Here is a 17787-nt window from a genome sequence, read left to right on the forward strand (position 1 = left end):
ATGTTTCAACACAGGAGCTACAGGTGGCAAGTGCAGCCCTAAAGGAAGCAACACAGTTTGAACGCCTGTATCCAGGCTACTCTAGTAGTAAATTTGCATGAGGCCCTGCAAATGCCTTAGAGAGATGACTTTGAAATGATTCCAAAATTTTTCAAAGACTGTACACTCCATATAAGTTTTCAAAAATAAAAAATTACCTCATTAGTCTACAACTTGTAACTTTATCACCATCATTCCCTTTTTATTTGAGGAGAGTGCCTGAAAATCCCTCTTATAAAGGGACTAATGTGTTAGCTCTCATATAACACCGTGGTTCTTTAAATACAGCTAAACGGAAAGAGCTGCGTAGGAAACCTGAGCAAACTTATGTTACTTTCTTTCCAACTCTTTTCTTTAAATGAAATCATGATTCCCTTCACCACCTGGGATGGCCCTTGCCCTTTGGGAAGTCTATGCACTTTAAATACACACCCATTTACCCATGGGTCCATAAGGGCTTGAGACTGATTCACCATTGTTGGAGGAAACCTCCTCACAATATAATGTCCTTCAACATCTAAAATGCCTTATATTTTGCAAAGTAGAATAATGTATCTTACATTCTTAACAGTCCAAGTATATCTAGAAAACTTTACCAAACTCTTAAGTTACATTAAGTTCACAAATATTTTCAATCACTGAGATTTAATTTTTGAGGGTCAGAAATAGTTCACTGAAGCCTAAGAATATTTGAGGTGAAAAGGAGAGTACTCTTGTAAAATAAAGTCACAGCTGAAAATGATCACGGTCAAAACATCATTATAGGGCAAATTATTAATTTCTTAACCCAAGAAGGGCTAAAAGACGGATACACAGTAATAGCCAAGGCAGAAAACCAACTAAGGGTTCAAATATTTGCCTTAAGTGATCCATTTATTAACATTCCTAAATTTTTCTCTATCTCCAAAACAAATATTGTTGTAATTATAATGGATTAATAATTTACTGGATGTATTAAATTATGATAATAACATGCTGTAAAACTTTCAGATATATCATATATTCACATGACCTAAATTCCAAGGACAGGAAAACAAGGTTCAGGTTAGTAATAATTTGTATTCCACTAGAATTCGTTAGAGCGAGAACTGTTTTTTACCTGACATTTAATTTGCTAGCTTGCTCCCTTCTAGGGTGCGCCAGTGGTACTTCCTTTGAGATATGCTTAACCACCACGCCCCCCATCTGTCTGTCAGGCCTAAGTCAGGGCCCTCAGGCACTTGGCACATGCCCACGAGCACCGCTCTAGTACCTGGACAAGCGTCTGTCTCTCCCATTTGACTGAATCCCTCAAGCCTCAGACCCTCCTCTCCCTCATCTGTAGCAGATAAAGCTCCTTGCCAACCTCACAGTAGAAAATTTGCATTTTCCCTCCACCTGCTACCCGTGCATGTCCCCTCTCTTCCATCACTCCCGTCCTAGTAGGAGTCCTCCCTGAGGCCAATCCCCCCATCTGTGTTCGGACTCTATCAGCTCCCCCCTCAGGAACTCTTCTCCCCACTCTTCAGCCTCCATCTAAATGTGTCCTTCGCACAAGCATTCACACGTGCTCAAGTCTCCCAGCTTGCAAGTGCCTCCACCCCACTCTCCTCTTCTACTATCTCCTTTCCCCTTCACAACCTGATTTCTCAGAAGAGATGCCTATAAACACCATCACCACTTGCTCAGCACCTACTCGACCTACTTAACATGGCTTTCACTCCCACCATTCCACCAACACTTCTCTAAGTCACAGCCAACAACTTCCTAAGCCAGTTCCTAAATCCAACTGATTCTTCTTAAAACTCAGCCCACCGGAGCAGCAAGAACTTCAGGCGTTTGACCTCTCCTTACCTTTTGAAACAACACTTGGATTCAGTAACACCCCCATCCCTGACATTCTTATCTACTTTTTGGCAGTAATTATCACAACTTCTAATATCTGTGTAGAACTATAGACTTTATAAAGCATTTCCACAAGTGGTACATTTATTCATTTAATAAATATTATGAGTGAATGGGTCATTTCATCCTTATAACCCATAAGTTTAATAGGTGTGTGTTATTTCAGAGACAAGAAAAATCAGTCCCATAGTCAAAGTAATTTTGTTAAAGGTCACACAGAAAGGTTCAAAATCCGTACTCCAATCCATCTCTCAAATTTAAAACCCATGTTCCTTCCAATCCTACCACATGAACAGTTAAAAATATACAAGTTCCACATCTAAGAAAAAATGAATACATAACTGATTATTTTGCAGAAAAACCAAGAGCCCAATGATGCATAGTATCACCTCTGGAGGAAAAAAAGGGCTGGCTAAAACCTCTCAGATCCTCTTTTCACACATAATCTTGAGCATCTATTAAATCGTTCATACTTAACATTTCCAAGGCTCAAACAGTATCCTAACAGCAGACATCCGGTGAACACTTGAAGATAACAGCTTCAGTAGTTCATCAACTTCTGCTGTAAACAACATGTGTAAGTCATTTCTCCCCCTTCTAAAGAAAAAGTCAGCAGCTGTTTGCTAAAAAAGTTTTTTTTTTTACTGTGGATGAAGACATTGCCAACTTACATATATCATTTTTATTTGGAATAGTTTTTTTGCCTTGCAGCGCTCCTGAGAAATTCAGAAATGCATTGACTTTAGCTCTATAAAACACAACCCAATATTAAGGCTGGGCTGTAAATATCCCACTAGGTATTTCCCTAAAAGTCAGAAGACAAATTATCAGTTTTAAGTAGAGAAAGCTTAATAAGTTAAAAAGTAAAGACTGGCAAATAATCACAAATGTCAGATCATTAAAAGTACCATTATTTTTTCCATAGGAATATATAAATGTTATACTTAACTTGATATTTAAAAAACTAAAGATAAATTTTTGTTAATGGAAGATGCTTTAGTTTGATATATGAACAACTTCATTAGCCTTAAAAATCAAATTTAAATGCCTTAAGTTTGACACATAATAGCTCTTTATCAATAATTCTTATTATCTCTTGTCCCTGAAGCATAGTTGGGTTTTTTTTCCACCTACTGACTGGAAAAGTATTTTGACTTTTTCCCCCTTTCAATTACCCATTAAAAGGTTAAAATAAACTAGAGGCTTTATTTGGGGGGGATATTTAGTATTTAGTTGGATGGTTTTAAGAAAGTCATTCCTTTTTCCCCCATGTTTTTGTTGCTTAGTTTTGGTTTTGTTTTTTTCTTTCAACTCAATAATGGCAGGAACTAAAAACTCAACCATGAGATACAGTATTATACTAAAATCAAATTCAATGACTGGATGAATTTTCTACTACAATATAGCAGTTGAAAACCATTAGGAATGCTGTGAAAAACTGTGGCAGCTATGGAAAAATTCAACCACAAATTTTAGTAAGTTTATAGAGAAGTAAACAGCAAAATTACTGTAGTTAAAATACTGCAGTAAAATTAGTGTTAGCAATGTCCAACTGCTAACATTAGAATTACAAGCTTCATCACTATATGGTTCCTAAGAAGATTCCTTGAGCAGGTGGTTCATCTCTGACTCAACTTAGTTTCAGAAAAGTAGATGAGTTATGCCTGGTTTAGATCAACAAACACTTGGTATGCACACCAGTGAGCTATAGTTTCGATGAAGATACAACTGAAACATTAGGTACTACAGCTTTAGGACGAGGTCACATACTTTTTAAAATAGCAGCCATGTAAGGTCATGTTGGGATGTTTAGATATGCAATCCACCCATAACAGCTTTCCAACTTATGTTAAACTATGGGGTAATGGGGGGGGATAGGCTGTTTGGAGCAGGGAAGGAAATACTGAAAATGTCATAAAAGGCATTTAAAATATGATGACATGCTACTTATACCCACCATGCATCTCCTTTTCAAATTAAAAGAGGGAATTTTTTTCTATATTTCTTCAAAATGAAGGATCATGTTGTCTTTTTTTTTTTTAAACTTAGAAACTTTTATTTCGGATGCTCCACACTGAAAGAAAAATTCAATGGCAAGCAGCAAATAATTTAGGATGGTCAGTGAAAGTATCTTTGAAAGGACCTTATAAAACCTAAGAGTAATAATTTCGTAGAGAAACAATAATGGGCAAACCGGACAGGAGACAGTTGGATAGTTCTAATAAAGCACTTGTATGACAACTTCCTTTAAAGTATGCTAAATAAAGAATGGCAATATAAATAAATTAGCAAAGAAGACAAGGGATGTTCTGAAGGAGCAATGTCTAAGTTACTAGATTTTTCAGAAAAACAAGTTTTATCCATCAATACATAAAGACTTCCAATCCTCTAAATACAGTACAAAGTATACAGTTAATCACAGCAAAATTTACAAACAACCAAATTTAGCCCTGGTCAGAGCCAGGCCTATTTACATATTTGGATTAGTATCGTTTTCACCTTTCCTTATTATACAGAGGTTTCTATTTTAAAGGCATATCGAAATTTACAAAATTTGCAAAGAAATGTCTTCAAATGTACAACTTCAACAACTAATACAAACATGAACGTCCCGATGTAATTAAATTCCAAGTCAGGATTTTTATGAGGGGTTTATAAAAAAATTAAAGGAATACTCCCTTACCGCTAAGTTCCAAACACCTGGTGCTGGTGTCGTTGAAGTGATTTCACTACCCTCAGTGACCGTGAGGATGAGAATGGATGACTCCAAGGTGGCCATACCTCTCATGTCAATACCTCAGATAGAGGCAGGAGGTGTCACGTCTAGTGATATTGCTAATTATAGTTATGTAAATGCAGCTGTAGAATTTAACACTTAGATGAAAGTTGTGAGTAGGTGTGTAGAAACAGTTTTAAGATGTTATCTTTAAAGAGACACCTTAGCTCTTAAAACTAAGCCATATGTTCACAGTATGTACTCAACAGTAAAGAGGAACAAGTTTCCGATATATTCAGTGACTTAGAAGGATCTCAAGGGAATTATGCTGAGTGAAAAAAGCCAGTCTCAAAAGGTTACATACTGTAGGATTCCACCGAATGGCACTCTTGAAATGACAAAATTATAGAGAAGGAGTGTAGTGAGGGGTTGCCGGAGGTTATGGAGCCGGTATGGAAGGAGGTGGCTATGATTGTGAAAGGGGAGCACAAGGGGTCCTTGACAAAACTGTTCTGTCTCTGCACTGTCATCACATGAATCTACACACGTGATGAAATTGCATAGTACCAAATACACACACCTTCCACCTTAGGACACCTGTGACCTCCCAGGGACAGTCTTGTTCTTGGCCTGTCTACTCCACGTCCTCTTAAAGATGATTAATATATACTTTAGATCAATTTTTGCACTATGCAGATAAGCCACCACTATTTTCTTCTTCCCTTTTTTTGGTAAATCTGTTGATTATCTCTAAAAGATAAACTACATGTCTCTAGCTTAAATGAGCTTGAAAAGGAAATAAAGAGCTGATATATAGCTACTAGTGTTTTCGTCTTTCTTTTAATTTTTCTTATTTTTGTAAATTAAAATTAAAAGAGTGACTGTTTCTAGCTTAAGTTACATCAAATCAGACAGGGGAAAAAAGCAGATAATATAGCAAACACTTCCTCCTTTAACACCTGCAATTTCTAAAAGCATTAAGAATACCTCTATTAAATTTAGATAAAGTACAACTGCGAACAAATACATGACTTTTTCCAAAAGGCCACTTTGTGATAAAGTACATACACATAGTGTTCACGGGTTTTTTTTAAAGTGCTATATATGTCATCTCTGGCTTAAGAATCACCTACTGCTTTAAAAGGTCTTTCAACACAACTCCGGCGCTACTGTCAGGTAACACTGGCAAAGGCGTAAATGTGGGCAGTACGTCTGAGATGGGTTTCAAAAGGAGATGCCCAGGCCCTCCAGGTCCAAGTCCAGCTGGGTTAATGAGAGGCACAGCCGCAGAGCGGGGAGCCAGGAACGGATTCACATCTGTTCTTCTACCAGACCTGGATTCGGTTGTATCTAAATGACAAAATATGAATGATTTAATCTCCCATATGTTATTTGGTCACTGTTATACATGTGTTTTAGGTTCCTAGATTTGGCCCCCATATAAATTTCATTCATATGCTGCTGGGTTCTGGATCGGATAAACAGGGTCTATGAAACACAGAAGGTGAAAGAGGATAAGGCAATAAATAGAGAAAGAAATGGAAGTGAGAAATATTTGTATGTAGAGCTAATACTTTATTAAACACATTGGTATTGTTGTCTTATACTTAATACCAGTTATATATAACTGATTAACGTCATTTACTATAACAACAGTTTTTTAAAAGATGTTTTCTATGTAACCAGGCAAACTCTATCTAACCACCTGAAAGATGGGAGGACTTGAGAACTTGTTTTGCCCAAATAATTATAATGGTCATGAAAAAAACTAGCATCCATATTACAATGATAACAATCAGATTTACTATTAATTTACCAAAAGAAAAAACAACTTATGCATTACATTAAATGATCACCTTTTAGACGTTCAAAAGTCTGAAAATAATTCTCATTAGATTATTTCTCTGTAAAGTCAGGCTGAACAATTAAGTTTTTACTGGAACAGGCATTTGGTTTACGTACTAATTTCTTAGTGGGCAGAATTCTGCTTTATTACCCAAGACTGTTAACAACTTCATTGTTGAGAGACAAGCAACCTGTCGAAGGCACCCACTTCAGCAGTGGGAAACTCAAATAAAAGAGGCCTCCAAAACAAAGGGAGCATTGAGACAAATTCATCAAATCTTCTTATCATTGAGCATCCTTGGGTCCCCAAGTTGTACTTTCCTGTGAATGACAATTTTCCAAACTCTGAAAAAGCTTCTGGTGCTATGTGGTAAGCTCTGGCTTTTGTCTCTGATGAATACAAATGAAGCTGCGCATGTGACTCGATAACTGAAGGTGGGGAGGTGTATGAAAGAGGAGGAGAGGGAAGAAGGGGAAGGGGTGGAGACAGGGGGAAAGAGGGAGAGGGAGGGGAGACCCTGCCAAAAGAAATTTTGGAATCAAAATTTAAATAATGTACATTTAAATAAAATTTAAATAAAATAAATTTAAATAAAATAGAATAAATTTTAGCTTCAAGATGCTAAAATCTAGTATAACAAGAAAAAGTGTTTTAGTATAGTCTACACATGTTAAAGTTGAGACTTTTCTTTTCTTTTTTTTTTTTAATAAATTTATTTATTTATTTTTGGGTGTGTTGGGTCTTCGTTTCTGTGCGAGGGCTTTCTCTAGTTGCGGCAAGCGGGGGCCACTCTTCATCGCGGTGTGCGGGCCTCTTACTCTCGCGGCCTCTCTTCTTGTGGAGCACAGGCTCCAGACGCGCAGGCTCAGTAGTTGTGGCTCATGGGCCTAGTTGCTCCGCGGCATGTGGGATCTTCCCAGACCAGGGCTCGAACCCGTGTCCCCTGCACTGGCAGGCAGACTCTCAACCACTGCGCCACCAGGGAAGCCAGAGACTTTTCTAAAGACTAAATTTCGTAGACAAATCTTTTATCTAAAATAATTCTACCACTTTCTCTTTCTATAAAAGTTCAGGAAAATAGAAATATTCACCTAAATAAGAACTAAGGAAGTTCTTTAAATTTCAGAATATAAATTCAGTATTTTATCCAAATTTAAGTATCTGGCATGTGACAAACTTGACAGTATACAATACGTACCTTTACAGTCCAACCAGCAAACATGTTAGTCTGTATTAAAATATGAAGATTTCATATAAAAGACAGCCCTTCCAATAAAGAATTCGTATATAGTCTAATGGATTATACTTTAATTTGAACTCAAGAAACTTTAGTATATGCCAATATAGGGGATATAAATAGCATAAGATCCTTACAACCTAGTGGGGTAGAAAACTACGTCCACATATTGTAGAACCACCATACCATTTGCTTCCAGGCAGGCCTTTCAACATATAAGAACTCTTCATAATGTTCTTGGATGTGTAGGCCAGTTTAGTAAACAGCTCTTGTACATACTATTAACACACCAACTTCGGTTTTTGAGTGTAACACTTAGATTATCACAGGGGAAAAATCTTTCTCTAACTATAAACTACAATTCGAAAGGAAAAGGCGTGAACAAGCAAAAGTTTACCAGTTCAACCACCACTTCCACGAATAATTCAAGGTGTCTTATGCAGAGAGAGAAGAATTATTCCAATATATAAAGGGAAAATATATCATATTGCTTAAATTAATCTAAGCTAATTAAATATCAGGTTGCTACAAGAATATATGAAGCCAAAATCTAATGCCTTACTGGAATTTCGGAAGAAGTCATTGCACATTTTCAAAAACACTAAAAATTTAGTTAATATCACTGTAAAACATAATCAAAAATCATCAATTTTTTTAAATTGTAGAAAAAATAAGTATCTGATTTTACCTTTAAAACTTCCGGGTACACTTGTATCTAGTTTTCTCCTTCCTGGTGAATCTAGAGGTTTCATATCATGAACAGAAAGCTTGGGTGGTGGAATAGATGGATGAGATTCTGTTTCTAGAAATTTAACAAAAAGTTCTGAAAAAGACTAAGAGAAAATATTTGGGATATATTAGGCAGATAATAAAATTATATTCACTACAGCTAAGAAACTGTACCAGCTATTCTAATTAAATATTAAAAACTAGTCATGCTATCTGAATCATTTCTTTAAGAGCAAGCCTTATGAACAATTAAAAGTGCTAGCACTCTGATACACAGGTATCAATCAAAAACTTTAACAATTTAATCAATAATGTTTGATGACAACACTTGTTACAAACCTCATAATGAGAATTAGCCACCAGATAACAGATTTCTCACTATCAATGGCACTTAAGACATCAAGTCTTAAAATCATTTTAGTAACTGTTTACATAGACATAAAAAAATTTCAACAGAAAACAAGCATTAAAGTTCTATTTTTCTACAGTAACACCCAATGAATGAGTACAGTAAAAGCTCACCAGTAATATTATCAGATTAAAATAATGTAATGTAGAACTTTCCTTTAAATTAAATTTTATGCCATCCAATTTGAGTTCTATCTTTCACCAGCTTTGGGTAAGTCACCTATCCTCAGTTTCCTCTTTAGTAAAAAAAAATAAAGAAGTAAACTCGACATTCTAACTCACAGTGCTACTCAATTCAATTAATACTCATCTTAAGCCTACTATATACCAGGCATCATGTTTTTGTGTTTATTAACTGCCTCCTCCTACCAGAATGTAAGTTTGCTGAGGGAAAGCACTTTACCTATTTGGTTTGCACCTGCATCCTCAATGCTCAGAACAGTCTGGTACACAGCAGGTGCTCAATAAATATTCACTGGCTCAATGACTAAGTAGATACATACAGGCATAAAATAGAGCCTCTGTCTTTAAGAATCTCATAACTTAGTAGTAAGAGGTAAATGATTGTGGGCTGATAGCAGCATGATCAAATACAAAGGAAGGAACAGTTAATGCTTTGAAAAATCAAAGTACCATGTAAACAAAATGTTAAAATAAAACCTACTGATATATGTAATAAAATTATTAAAACTGGCTTATTATCCTTAAGCTAATCACCTCTCTGGATCTCAGTTTCCACAACCCCAAAATAAAAGGGCTGTATAAAATAACCTGAAAAAGAAGTCTAATTCTTTGCAAATGAATATGATGCACAATCATTTCACTGCTCATATCCAGCAGGAATAAATCAACTCTTACACTATTAAGCAGAGATTGCTGATTTGGTCTCAAAGGTGTGTTGGGAACACTTTTTGATCCTCCTCCAAGCCACCCAGTCATCCACTTGGTAACACCACCCTGATCTTCATTCAACAACTGAAAGATTATTTTAAAACAGAAAAATATTATCAACACAAGAAAAGAAAACAGAAGCATTTTTACATGATTTCAGATGGTAGTAAACCATGTTTTCCAAGTCCAATTCCTTGTTTCCTACGGATAGAAGCTACATATACACTGAAATGTCATCCTAAGCACTATTTCAAGTAAAATTTGAGGACTGTCATGTCTCAAACTTTAAGCATTCTGATATGAACGGTTGCATATAAGTTACAAAACATTTAAACTAATATTATACAAGCTGCACAAATCTGCTTCTTCTTTGTAGTATAAAATGATTCCATTTCCACATTATTGAGAAAATTGTATTCAGCAAGTTATATAATACACAATAAGAAAAAATTATGTGATGCCAAGCATTTTAGTTATAAATGTATTCAGAATGGCATTCAATATTCAGTTACCTGCTCCATTTCCTCCTTTTTGATACCTAGGATGCTTCCCATTAATCGTAACACTTCATGACGCTGATTTTTTGGTGTGTGGAAGTGTCCAGTAAAGAGGTTTCTCATCAGGACTCTATGAAAACGGAGGCAGAAACAGCTCAGGCTAACTCACCAGTTGTCTCAATATCTAGTGTAGCCAAACAATAAACACTAAACATACAAATATTTAATCATATTTAAATAATAGTTATAAAAAACACTGAACAGTAAAATATTTTAAAGTAGCTTTAAAAAATTTTTCACAAGTCTAATTAAGAATATTGCAAACAACCCAAAATGTGTACCTTTAAAAACATCACTTACTAGTCACCAACTTTCTTCAACCAAATAATCAACTGAGATGGTACCTCATTAGTAATCTCAGTGCCTGTCTGGGTTGATGTCTTAAGGAGACACTTCAGATTTTTCCCTCCGTATCCTAAATGGTGATGATAGTTCTTGTGCTTAATGGTTATGCTTATATTTCCCCATTCATTAAAAATTTGCTCATAATATCTAAATCTTTAAAATGTTAGAGATATACTACATGTATACCTAGGTTTCACACCTAATGCATCTGAGCAAGATATGTCCACTTAAGGGCAGTAAAGAGAACAAAAAAGAATGGTAAGAATAAACTTTATATTTTCTAAGTACTTTATATTGCGGTGATGTTTTAACTCTTCCCTATGGTTTTAAGAAAAAGAATTTGAGCTGGGAAAGTCTATTTAAAAACCAAGAGAAGACAAGTTACTGACCCCTCATTAAAACTACCTGCAGCTCATCACTATATAAGAAAAAGAAAAAGTTTTTTAAAACCTTGATCACATACATTACATGTAGAAATTGTTTTTACCATAAAAGTGATCCCCATGAAATACATAAAAGTAAAAGGCAGAGCATACTTGTCCACTTTTCCTTCTGTGCTATTTACTAAATTCATCAATTTCTTTTGTACATCATCCAGCATTTCTTGTCGGAGATCATCTGTTTTAAAATATGTGAATAAACAGAGTCATTAACTGATTAAAATAGTCTGTATGAATATATAATGAGATTTATGACATCTTTACGAGAATTTTGAATATATGTACTTATTCTAATTAGGAATACTCAATTGCATCCACCTCTTCTTTGGTTCAGGGAATTAGGTTCTCTGGTACAGAAATTACCTAGAAGCCAGAGTATGCATTAATTCACATTGTTTACCCCCAATAAAATAATCAATTCTTTAACAGAACATTTAAAAACCAAAGGTTTTCTCATTCTCTTCAGAAACTTAACAGCAAAGAAGAGATTTTTCACAACTGCTTCCTTGCATGAAACATCTCCAGAGCCACTCTTTAATGGGAAAAAACCGGAAAGGACAATTTAAAATTTTCCTTTTTCCATTTTCCCGGCTGGAATCTTTTTTGGTGAGCTAAGAAGAGCAGCTAACACAACCAAGACCATGGCTCAGAAGGCAGCTGATAGGGCAAAGTATCCTGGGGTAAATAAGCTGCAAAAAACAATTCAGATCACTGGTTCTAACACACTAGGCAAGATACTATAGCTTACGACTGATTTAGAAAGATGTTTAGATTATTTTATTTTTAAATTCTTATTTATTTTAAAAGGAAGCAAAATCTGTAAAGTCTTGGCAGAATACTAGGAATGTGAACAGTATTAAAAGCAAAGTCTAGAATTACAACAGGAGAGACCCTGTTCATAGTCAACCATGCCATGGCACCATGGATTCCTAGACTAAGGAACTCTCAGCAAACCCATGGAGTTTACACCCATTTCCTCAGAAATGGATAGTCTGAGCCGAAGGAGATGCTTATTAACATCAAGCTAGATTACAAATTTCATTCTGAAAGAAATTAAGAGAATGCTTTGCAGTAGAGCTCAACTTTTCAAATCAAGAAACACTCACATCCCAACAGGAGACAACTCTGACCTCTTTCCACAAACCTACTCTTTGAGTTATGCAGCATTTTCCTAGTGGTAGTGGGATACAAGTTTCCTTATCCAGTATACGACTTGCAAATGTTTTCTCCCACTCTGTGAGTTGTCATTTCACTTTCTTGATGGTATCCTTTGAAGCACAAAAGTTTTTAATTTTGATGAAGTCCAATTTAGTTTTTCTTTTGTTGCTTGCCCCTTTAGTGTCATATCTAAGAAGCCACTGCTTAACTCAACATCACCAAGATTTACTCCTATGTTTTCTTCTAAGAGTTTCACAGTTTTAACTCTAAAATGTAGGTCTATGACCCACTTTGAGTTACTTTTTGTGCACGGTATGAGGTAAGGGTCCAACTTCGTTCCTGTACATGTGGATATCCAGTTGTTCTGGTACCATGTGTTGAAAAAACTATTCCTTTGGAATACTTGTTGAAAATCAATTGACCAGAAATGTATGATTTATTTCTGAACTCTCAATTCCCACTGCAAGACCTCTGCAAATGTTTTTCCTTTTGCCTGGAAAGCTCTTTTCCTTCGGCACTGCCTATTAAACTCCTCTTTACCATTCACATCTCAGTTCCCAGGTCCCTTCCTCAAAGAAGTTTTCTCTGAACCTTACAGATTAGGCCAGGTTCATCTGCTTTATGTTTTCATTCTGTCTGTACAATACTAAAATTCTGATTTACAGTACTAAATGTATATACAGAATGTCCAGTTTAACTGTTTGCAATGGTTTGTGGTTTTTCCAAATTGCAAAAATCTAAACTGCAAAATGTAATAGGCTAACTTTTACCAAAACAGAGATGGTTGTCATAACCATATTATAAAAGCAAGGTTTGTGTTTGGAAAATCTACTACAAACATTTCCTTTCCTGTCTTTCCAGGGAGGAATTTAAGCTTGGACATTAAGAGAGAGACAGACAGACACAGAAAGACAGACAGAGACAGAGAGAACAAGACTGTTACTAAAGTCTGAGTCAGTAAAAGACATTTTAGATTCTTAATGGGCACATATATACTACGAACCATGGTGCCACGTGGGCCTTTTCTAGTACTACCTTCTAAATTAAGTAGAACTCTTAATTATTCAGAGGAAGAACAGCAAGTAAGTTAATCTCTTGTTGATGTTCTGAATTAACCACCCCACTCATGAACTAAAGTAAGAGCCAGAGTAAAGATGGGTAGTCTTCTCTTTCATCCTCCTCCACTTCTCCCCAAGGCTATACAAAGGTAGCAGAACAAGAGGTCAAACTTAACCTACCCCAACCTTCTCTGAGACTTCCCTTCTCCTAACTACTTTCTTCTAAAATTAATGATTTTTATATTGATTACATGTCAAAATGATAATATTCTAGATACATTGGGTTATATAAAATACATTATTAAAATTAATCTCCCTGTATCTTTTTACTTTTTAAACATGGCTACTAAAATTTTTTTAAATTATAAATGTGGCTTGCATTGCATTTTTATGGGATAGCACTGCTTTGGAGTATAACCAGGATATAACCACTACACTATACTGTCTCTTATTAAAAAAAGAAAAGGAAGATAAAACTGAATGATAGATATCTTCAGAGTAAAATTCACAGAGCTGATTCTGATTAAAATGATTTTAGTAAAATTAATTAGAAAAATTTAACTTTGCTCTATGAAAAACTGATCAGGAAATGCATCTTAATAAAGTTCGAGTAGAAAATATTTCCTTGATGAAAATTCCTTAATATGGGTATAACTTTTATTAAAATCTCTGTGTTCTGAAAGGATGATCAAAACATCCTTAAGGCCAAAATAATAGGGTAAAATTTCTTAAACTCATTATCAGAATACAAGTTAGTCCTGAGCTAATGAGAAAGAGAATTGACAATGTGCATATCCTTGCAGACATGTAGAGGGCTATTTCAAATACGAGCAGTAGTTTAAATGGATTCTGATATTTGAGTCTAGAAAACAACCTCAGAATTTGGGGGAAGGGACTGGAAGGATGGATTAACTAGGAAAGATTTAGAAAAGAAAAGAAAGGCAAATACTGACTTCAAAGGTCCCTACAGATTTCTCTTTTTCCCCAGGCACACCTATTCTCCTCCCACAAAAGAGTCTCAATATTTCTCCATAAAAACTGCACACTAATTCAAACCACAATTTGAAATAGAATTATATTTATATGGGCAGGCAAAACATAGTTATTCAGAAATGGGGTTTTAGCCAAATACAATATCCCTGTGAAATAACCTAAAAACATGCCAAAATAATTGTCTGGAAGTTAGGGGGGAAAGAAAAGGCGGGGGGGTTCACTTTAAAGTTGAGCAATAAAGCAACTGAGGTTGGTCTAGTTTAGGGGAAGAGTTACTCTGAATATCTGACATCCTAAAACCATATCAGAGCCTCATCTCTGTAATACCTAGAGATGGTCCCATGACCGTCATCATTTGATTTAAAATCAAAATTTAACATAAAATGTAAGTGACTATAACAAATTAGTACATCATAATTTTACATTTTATTTGCAATTAGTAACACTGCACTATTAATACTGTCTTCAGAGAGCATCGTACAGTTAGGTCACACTCCTTACAAAGTCATTGGCTATTTTATGACTAAGCTCCCTTGGACAAGATTCAAGTTTATTTAACAGTCACCTGACTGAGAAAAGAAAGATGGCTGGAGCAGGACTTGAGAGTCGGGAGACCTGCATGTGAATTATGGTCTTGTCACAAGACCTGGATGTGAATCATGGTCCTGTCACCAGGGCCGGACTTTGTTGCCTATTTTGTAAAATGAGCATGCTTATCTCAAAGGATTTTGAGAGAATCTACTGAGTGATTAAATGTGACATTTCTAACCAGTAAAGTTCTATATAAAGCATTAGTATTCATTCATCTGATTTTTTTAAATATCATCTTTCAACCTAGCCCTAACCATTATCGATAATATGTATCACTTTGGTTAACATTAACACTGATAACTTTTCCTCCATTTTGCCTTATTTGTCATCTTTACAAACTATGGCAAAGAAGTCAACGCAAGGAAAAAAGAATGTTAGCAATATAATTTTATTATAGATATGTCAGTAAATAAACTGGGTCTTGTGTCTTACTTGGACTGGCTACCTAAAAAATAAATTTAAATCTGATATATTAAATCTAATATAAGGAAATTTAGCCTCTTCAGTCAATTAAATATAATTAAAGCAAAGGCTAGAAATTTGATGGTCTTTTTATTACAGAATTTCAACTTATACAAGATCACTTTCATTATAACATCAAACGATTTTTTTTTTCCTAGCTCTGCCAAAGCAAGGCCTCAAAAAATTTACTGAACACTGATTTGTTTCTCTCCACGGAAATCTTTAGTAAAAGGCGAAAGATTTATTTGATCTAAAGAGAAACCAGAGTATCCAAATGATATTTTTTAAAGGCACCTTGTATTTATTTATATTGGAAGTTAAGACATATTAGTGGGCTTTCCTGGTGGCGCAGTGGTTAAGAATCTGCCTACCAATGCAGGGGACATGGGTTCGAGCCCTGGTCTGGGAAGATCCCACATGCCGCAGAGCAACTAAGCCCGTGCATGACAACTACTGAGCCTGCGCTCTAGAGCCCCGCAAGCCACAACTACTGAGCCCATGCACCACAACTACTGAAGCCCACGCGCCTAGAGCCTGTGCTCCGCAACAAGAGAAGCCACCACAATGAGAAGCCTGTGCACTGCAATAAAGAGTAGTCCCACCTCGCCGCAACTAGAGAAAGCCCACGCGCAGCAACGAAGACCCAACGCAGCCAAAATATATAAATAAAAATAAATTAAAAAAAAAGACATATTAGCAACTGCTTTGTCTTTTAACTCGATTCCTTTCAACCATTTCAACAGAATTTTAAGGTCTAGAGTATATGGTGAATGCTTTCTTGTTCCATAATTATAATTATTAATTGCAGAGTAAAAAGTAATTTTTGAAACTCCACTTCCTAGCAATGAACTCACAGAAAAGAATTTTATTAATACCGTATAACCTCATTAACTTGAATTTCAATAGGTTAGAATCTGTGATTAAACTGAAATATCAATGTTGAAGTCTACTGGATTATTTGTACAGTTAAATTAGAGTTACTATGTGCATTTGAAAGAGATTTTATGTAAATATTTTTAATGTAACCAGATCAAATTTATTTTCCCTCTCCATCCTCCTCCCTCAATCCTTTAATACATTAGAATTCAGATAATTTGTACTGCATTTTTCATATCAAAACAAATTTTTTTAAAGACTGAATATTATGACTCAAGTAATTTTTTTTTATTTTTAATTTTTTAACACCTTTATTGGAGTATAATTGCTTTACAATGGTGTGTTAGTCTCTGCTTTATAACAAAGTGAATCAGTTATACATATACTCATGTCCCCATATCTCTTCCCTCCTGTGTCTCCCTCCCTCCCACCCTCCCTATCCCACCCCTCTAGGTAGTCACAAAGCACCGAGCTGATCTCCCTGTGCTATGCGGCTGCTTCCCACTAGCTATCTATTTTATGTTTGGTAGTGTACATATGTCCATGCCACCCTCTCACTTTGTCCCAGCTTACCCTTCCCCCTCCCCGTATCCTCAAGTCCATTCTCTAGTAGGTCTGCGTCTTTATTCCTGTCTTGCCCCTAGGTTCTTCATGACCTTTTTTTTTTTAGATTCCATATATATGTGTTAGCATACGGTATTTGTTTTTCTCTTTCTGACTTACTTCACTCTGTATGACAGACTCTAGGTCCATCCACCTCACTACAAATAACTCCATTTCGTTTCTTTTTATGGCTGAGTAATATTCCATTGTATATATGTGCCACATCTTCTTTATCCATTCATCTGTCGATGGACATTTAGGTTGCTTCCATGTCCTGGCTATTGTAAATAGAGCTGCAATGAACATTTTGGTACATGACGCTTTTTGAATTATGGTTTTCTCAGGGTATATGCCCAGTAGTGGGACTGCTGGGTCGTATGGTAGTTCTATGTTTAGTTTCTTAAGGAACCTCCATACTGTTCTCCATAGTGGCTGTATCAATTTACATTCCCACCAACAGTGCAAGAGGGTTCCCTTTTCTCCACACCCTCTCCAGCATTTATTGTTTGCAGATTTTTTGATGATGGCCATTCTGACTGGTGTGAGATGATATCTCATTGTAGTTTTGATTTGCATTTCTCTAATGATTAATGATATTGAGCATTCTTTCATGTGTTTGTTGGCAATCTGTATATCTTCTTTGGAGAAATGTCTATTTAGGTCTCCTGCCCATTTTTGGATTGGGTTTGTTTTTTTGATATTGAGCTGCATGAGCTGCTTGTAAATTTTGGAGATTAATCCTTTGTCAGTTGCTTATGAGTCAAGTTATATATTTAATTTTTAAAGGTTCACACAGACCTGCCATATCCCAAAAGAAAGGGCCACAGTTGGGTCAGTGAGCAGTAAAGTCATTATAATAATTTTGCCACTTACTGAATATCATCATCACTATATACTTATACTGATATTTATTAATGACAAAGACTTTCTAGGCTACAGACTAAACCTCAACCC

General features: G+C 35.6%; 1 protein-coding gene and 1 non-coding gene across 5 annotated transcripts in view; both read right to left on the reverse strand.

Annotated features, from left to right (window-relative positions):
- Positions 1-5571: 5571 nt before the first annotated feature.
- TRIP11 (thyroid hormone receptor interactor 11) overlaps positions 5572-17787 on the reverse strand; it is a 63550-nt gene continuing 51334 nt past the window's right edge. For all 4 annotated transcript variants that reach the window (XM_061181185.1, XM_061181187.1, XM_061181184.1 and 1 more), the window contains 5 exons: positions 11189-11270; positions 10263-10377; positions 9718-9834; positions 8411-8555; positions 5572-5989 (listed from right to left, as the gene is read on the reverse strand). In XM_061181185.1, the coding sequence (XP_061037168.1) occupies positions 5769-5989; positions 8411-8555; positions 9718-9834; positions 10263-10377; positions 11189-11270 (680 nt within the window). In that variant the 3' untranslated portion in view covers positions 5572-5768. The remainder of the gene's footprint in view (positions 5990-8410; positions 8556-9717; positions 9835-10262; positions 10378-11188; positions 11271-17787) is intronic.
- Positions 15512-15624, reverse strand: LOC133086232 (U5 spliceosomal RNA). The gene has a single exon (XR_009699993.1). It is a non-coding gene; the product is annotated as a U5 spliceosomal RNA (small nuclear RNA).

Source organism: Eubalaena glacialis, chromosome 2, assembly GCF_028564815.1.
Source record: "Eubalaena glacialis isolate mEubGla1 chromosome 2, mEubGla1.1.hap2.+ XY, whole genome shotgun sequence".
In the NCBI taxonomy this organism is placed as follows: domain Eukaryota; kingdom Metazoa; phylum Chordata; class Mammalia; order Artiodactyla; family Balaenidae; genus Eubalaena; species Eubalaena glacialis.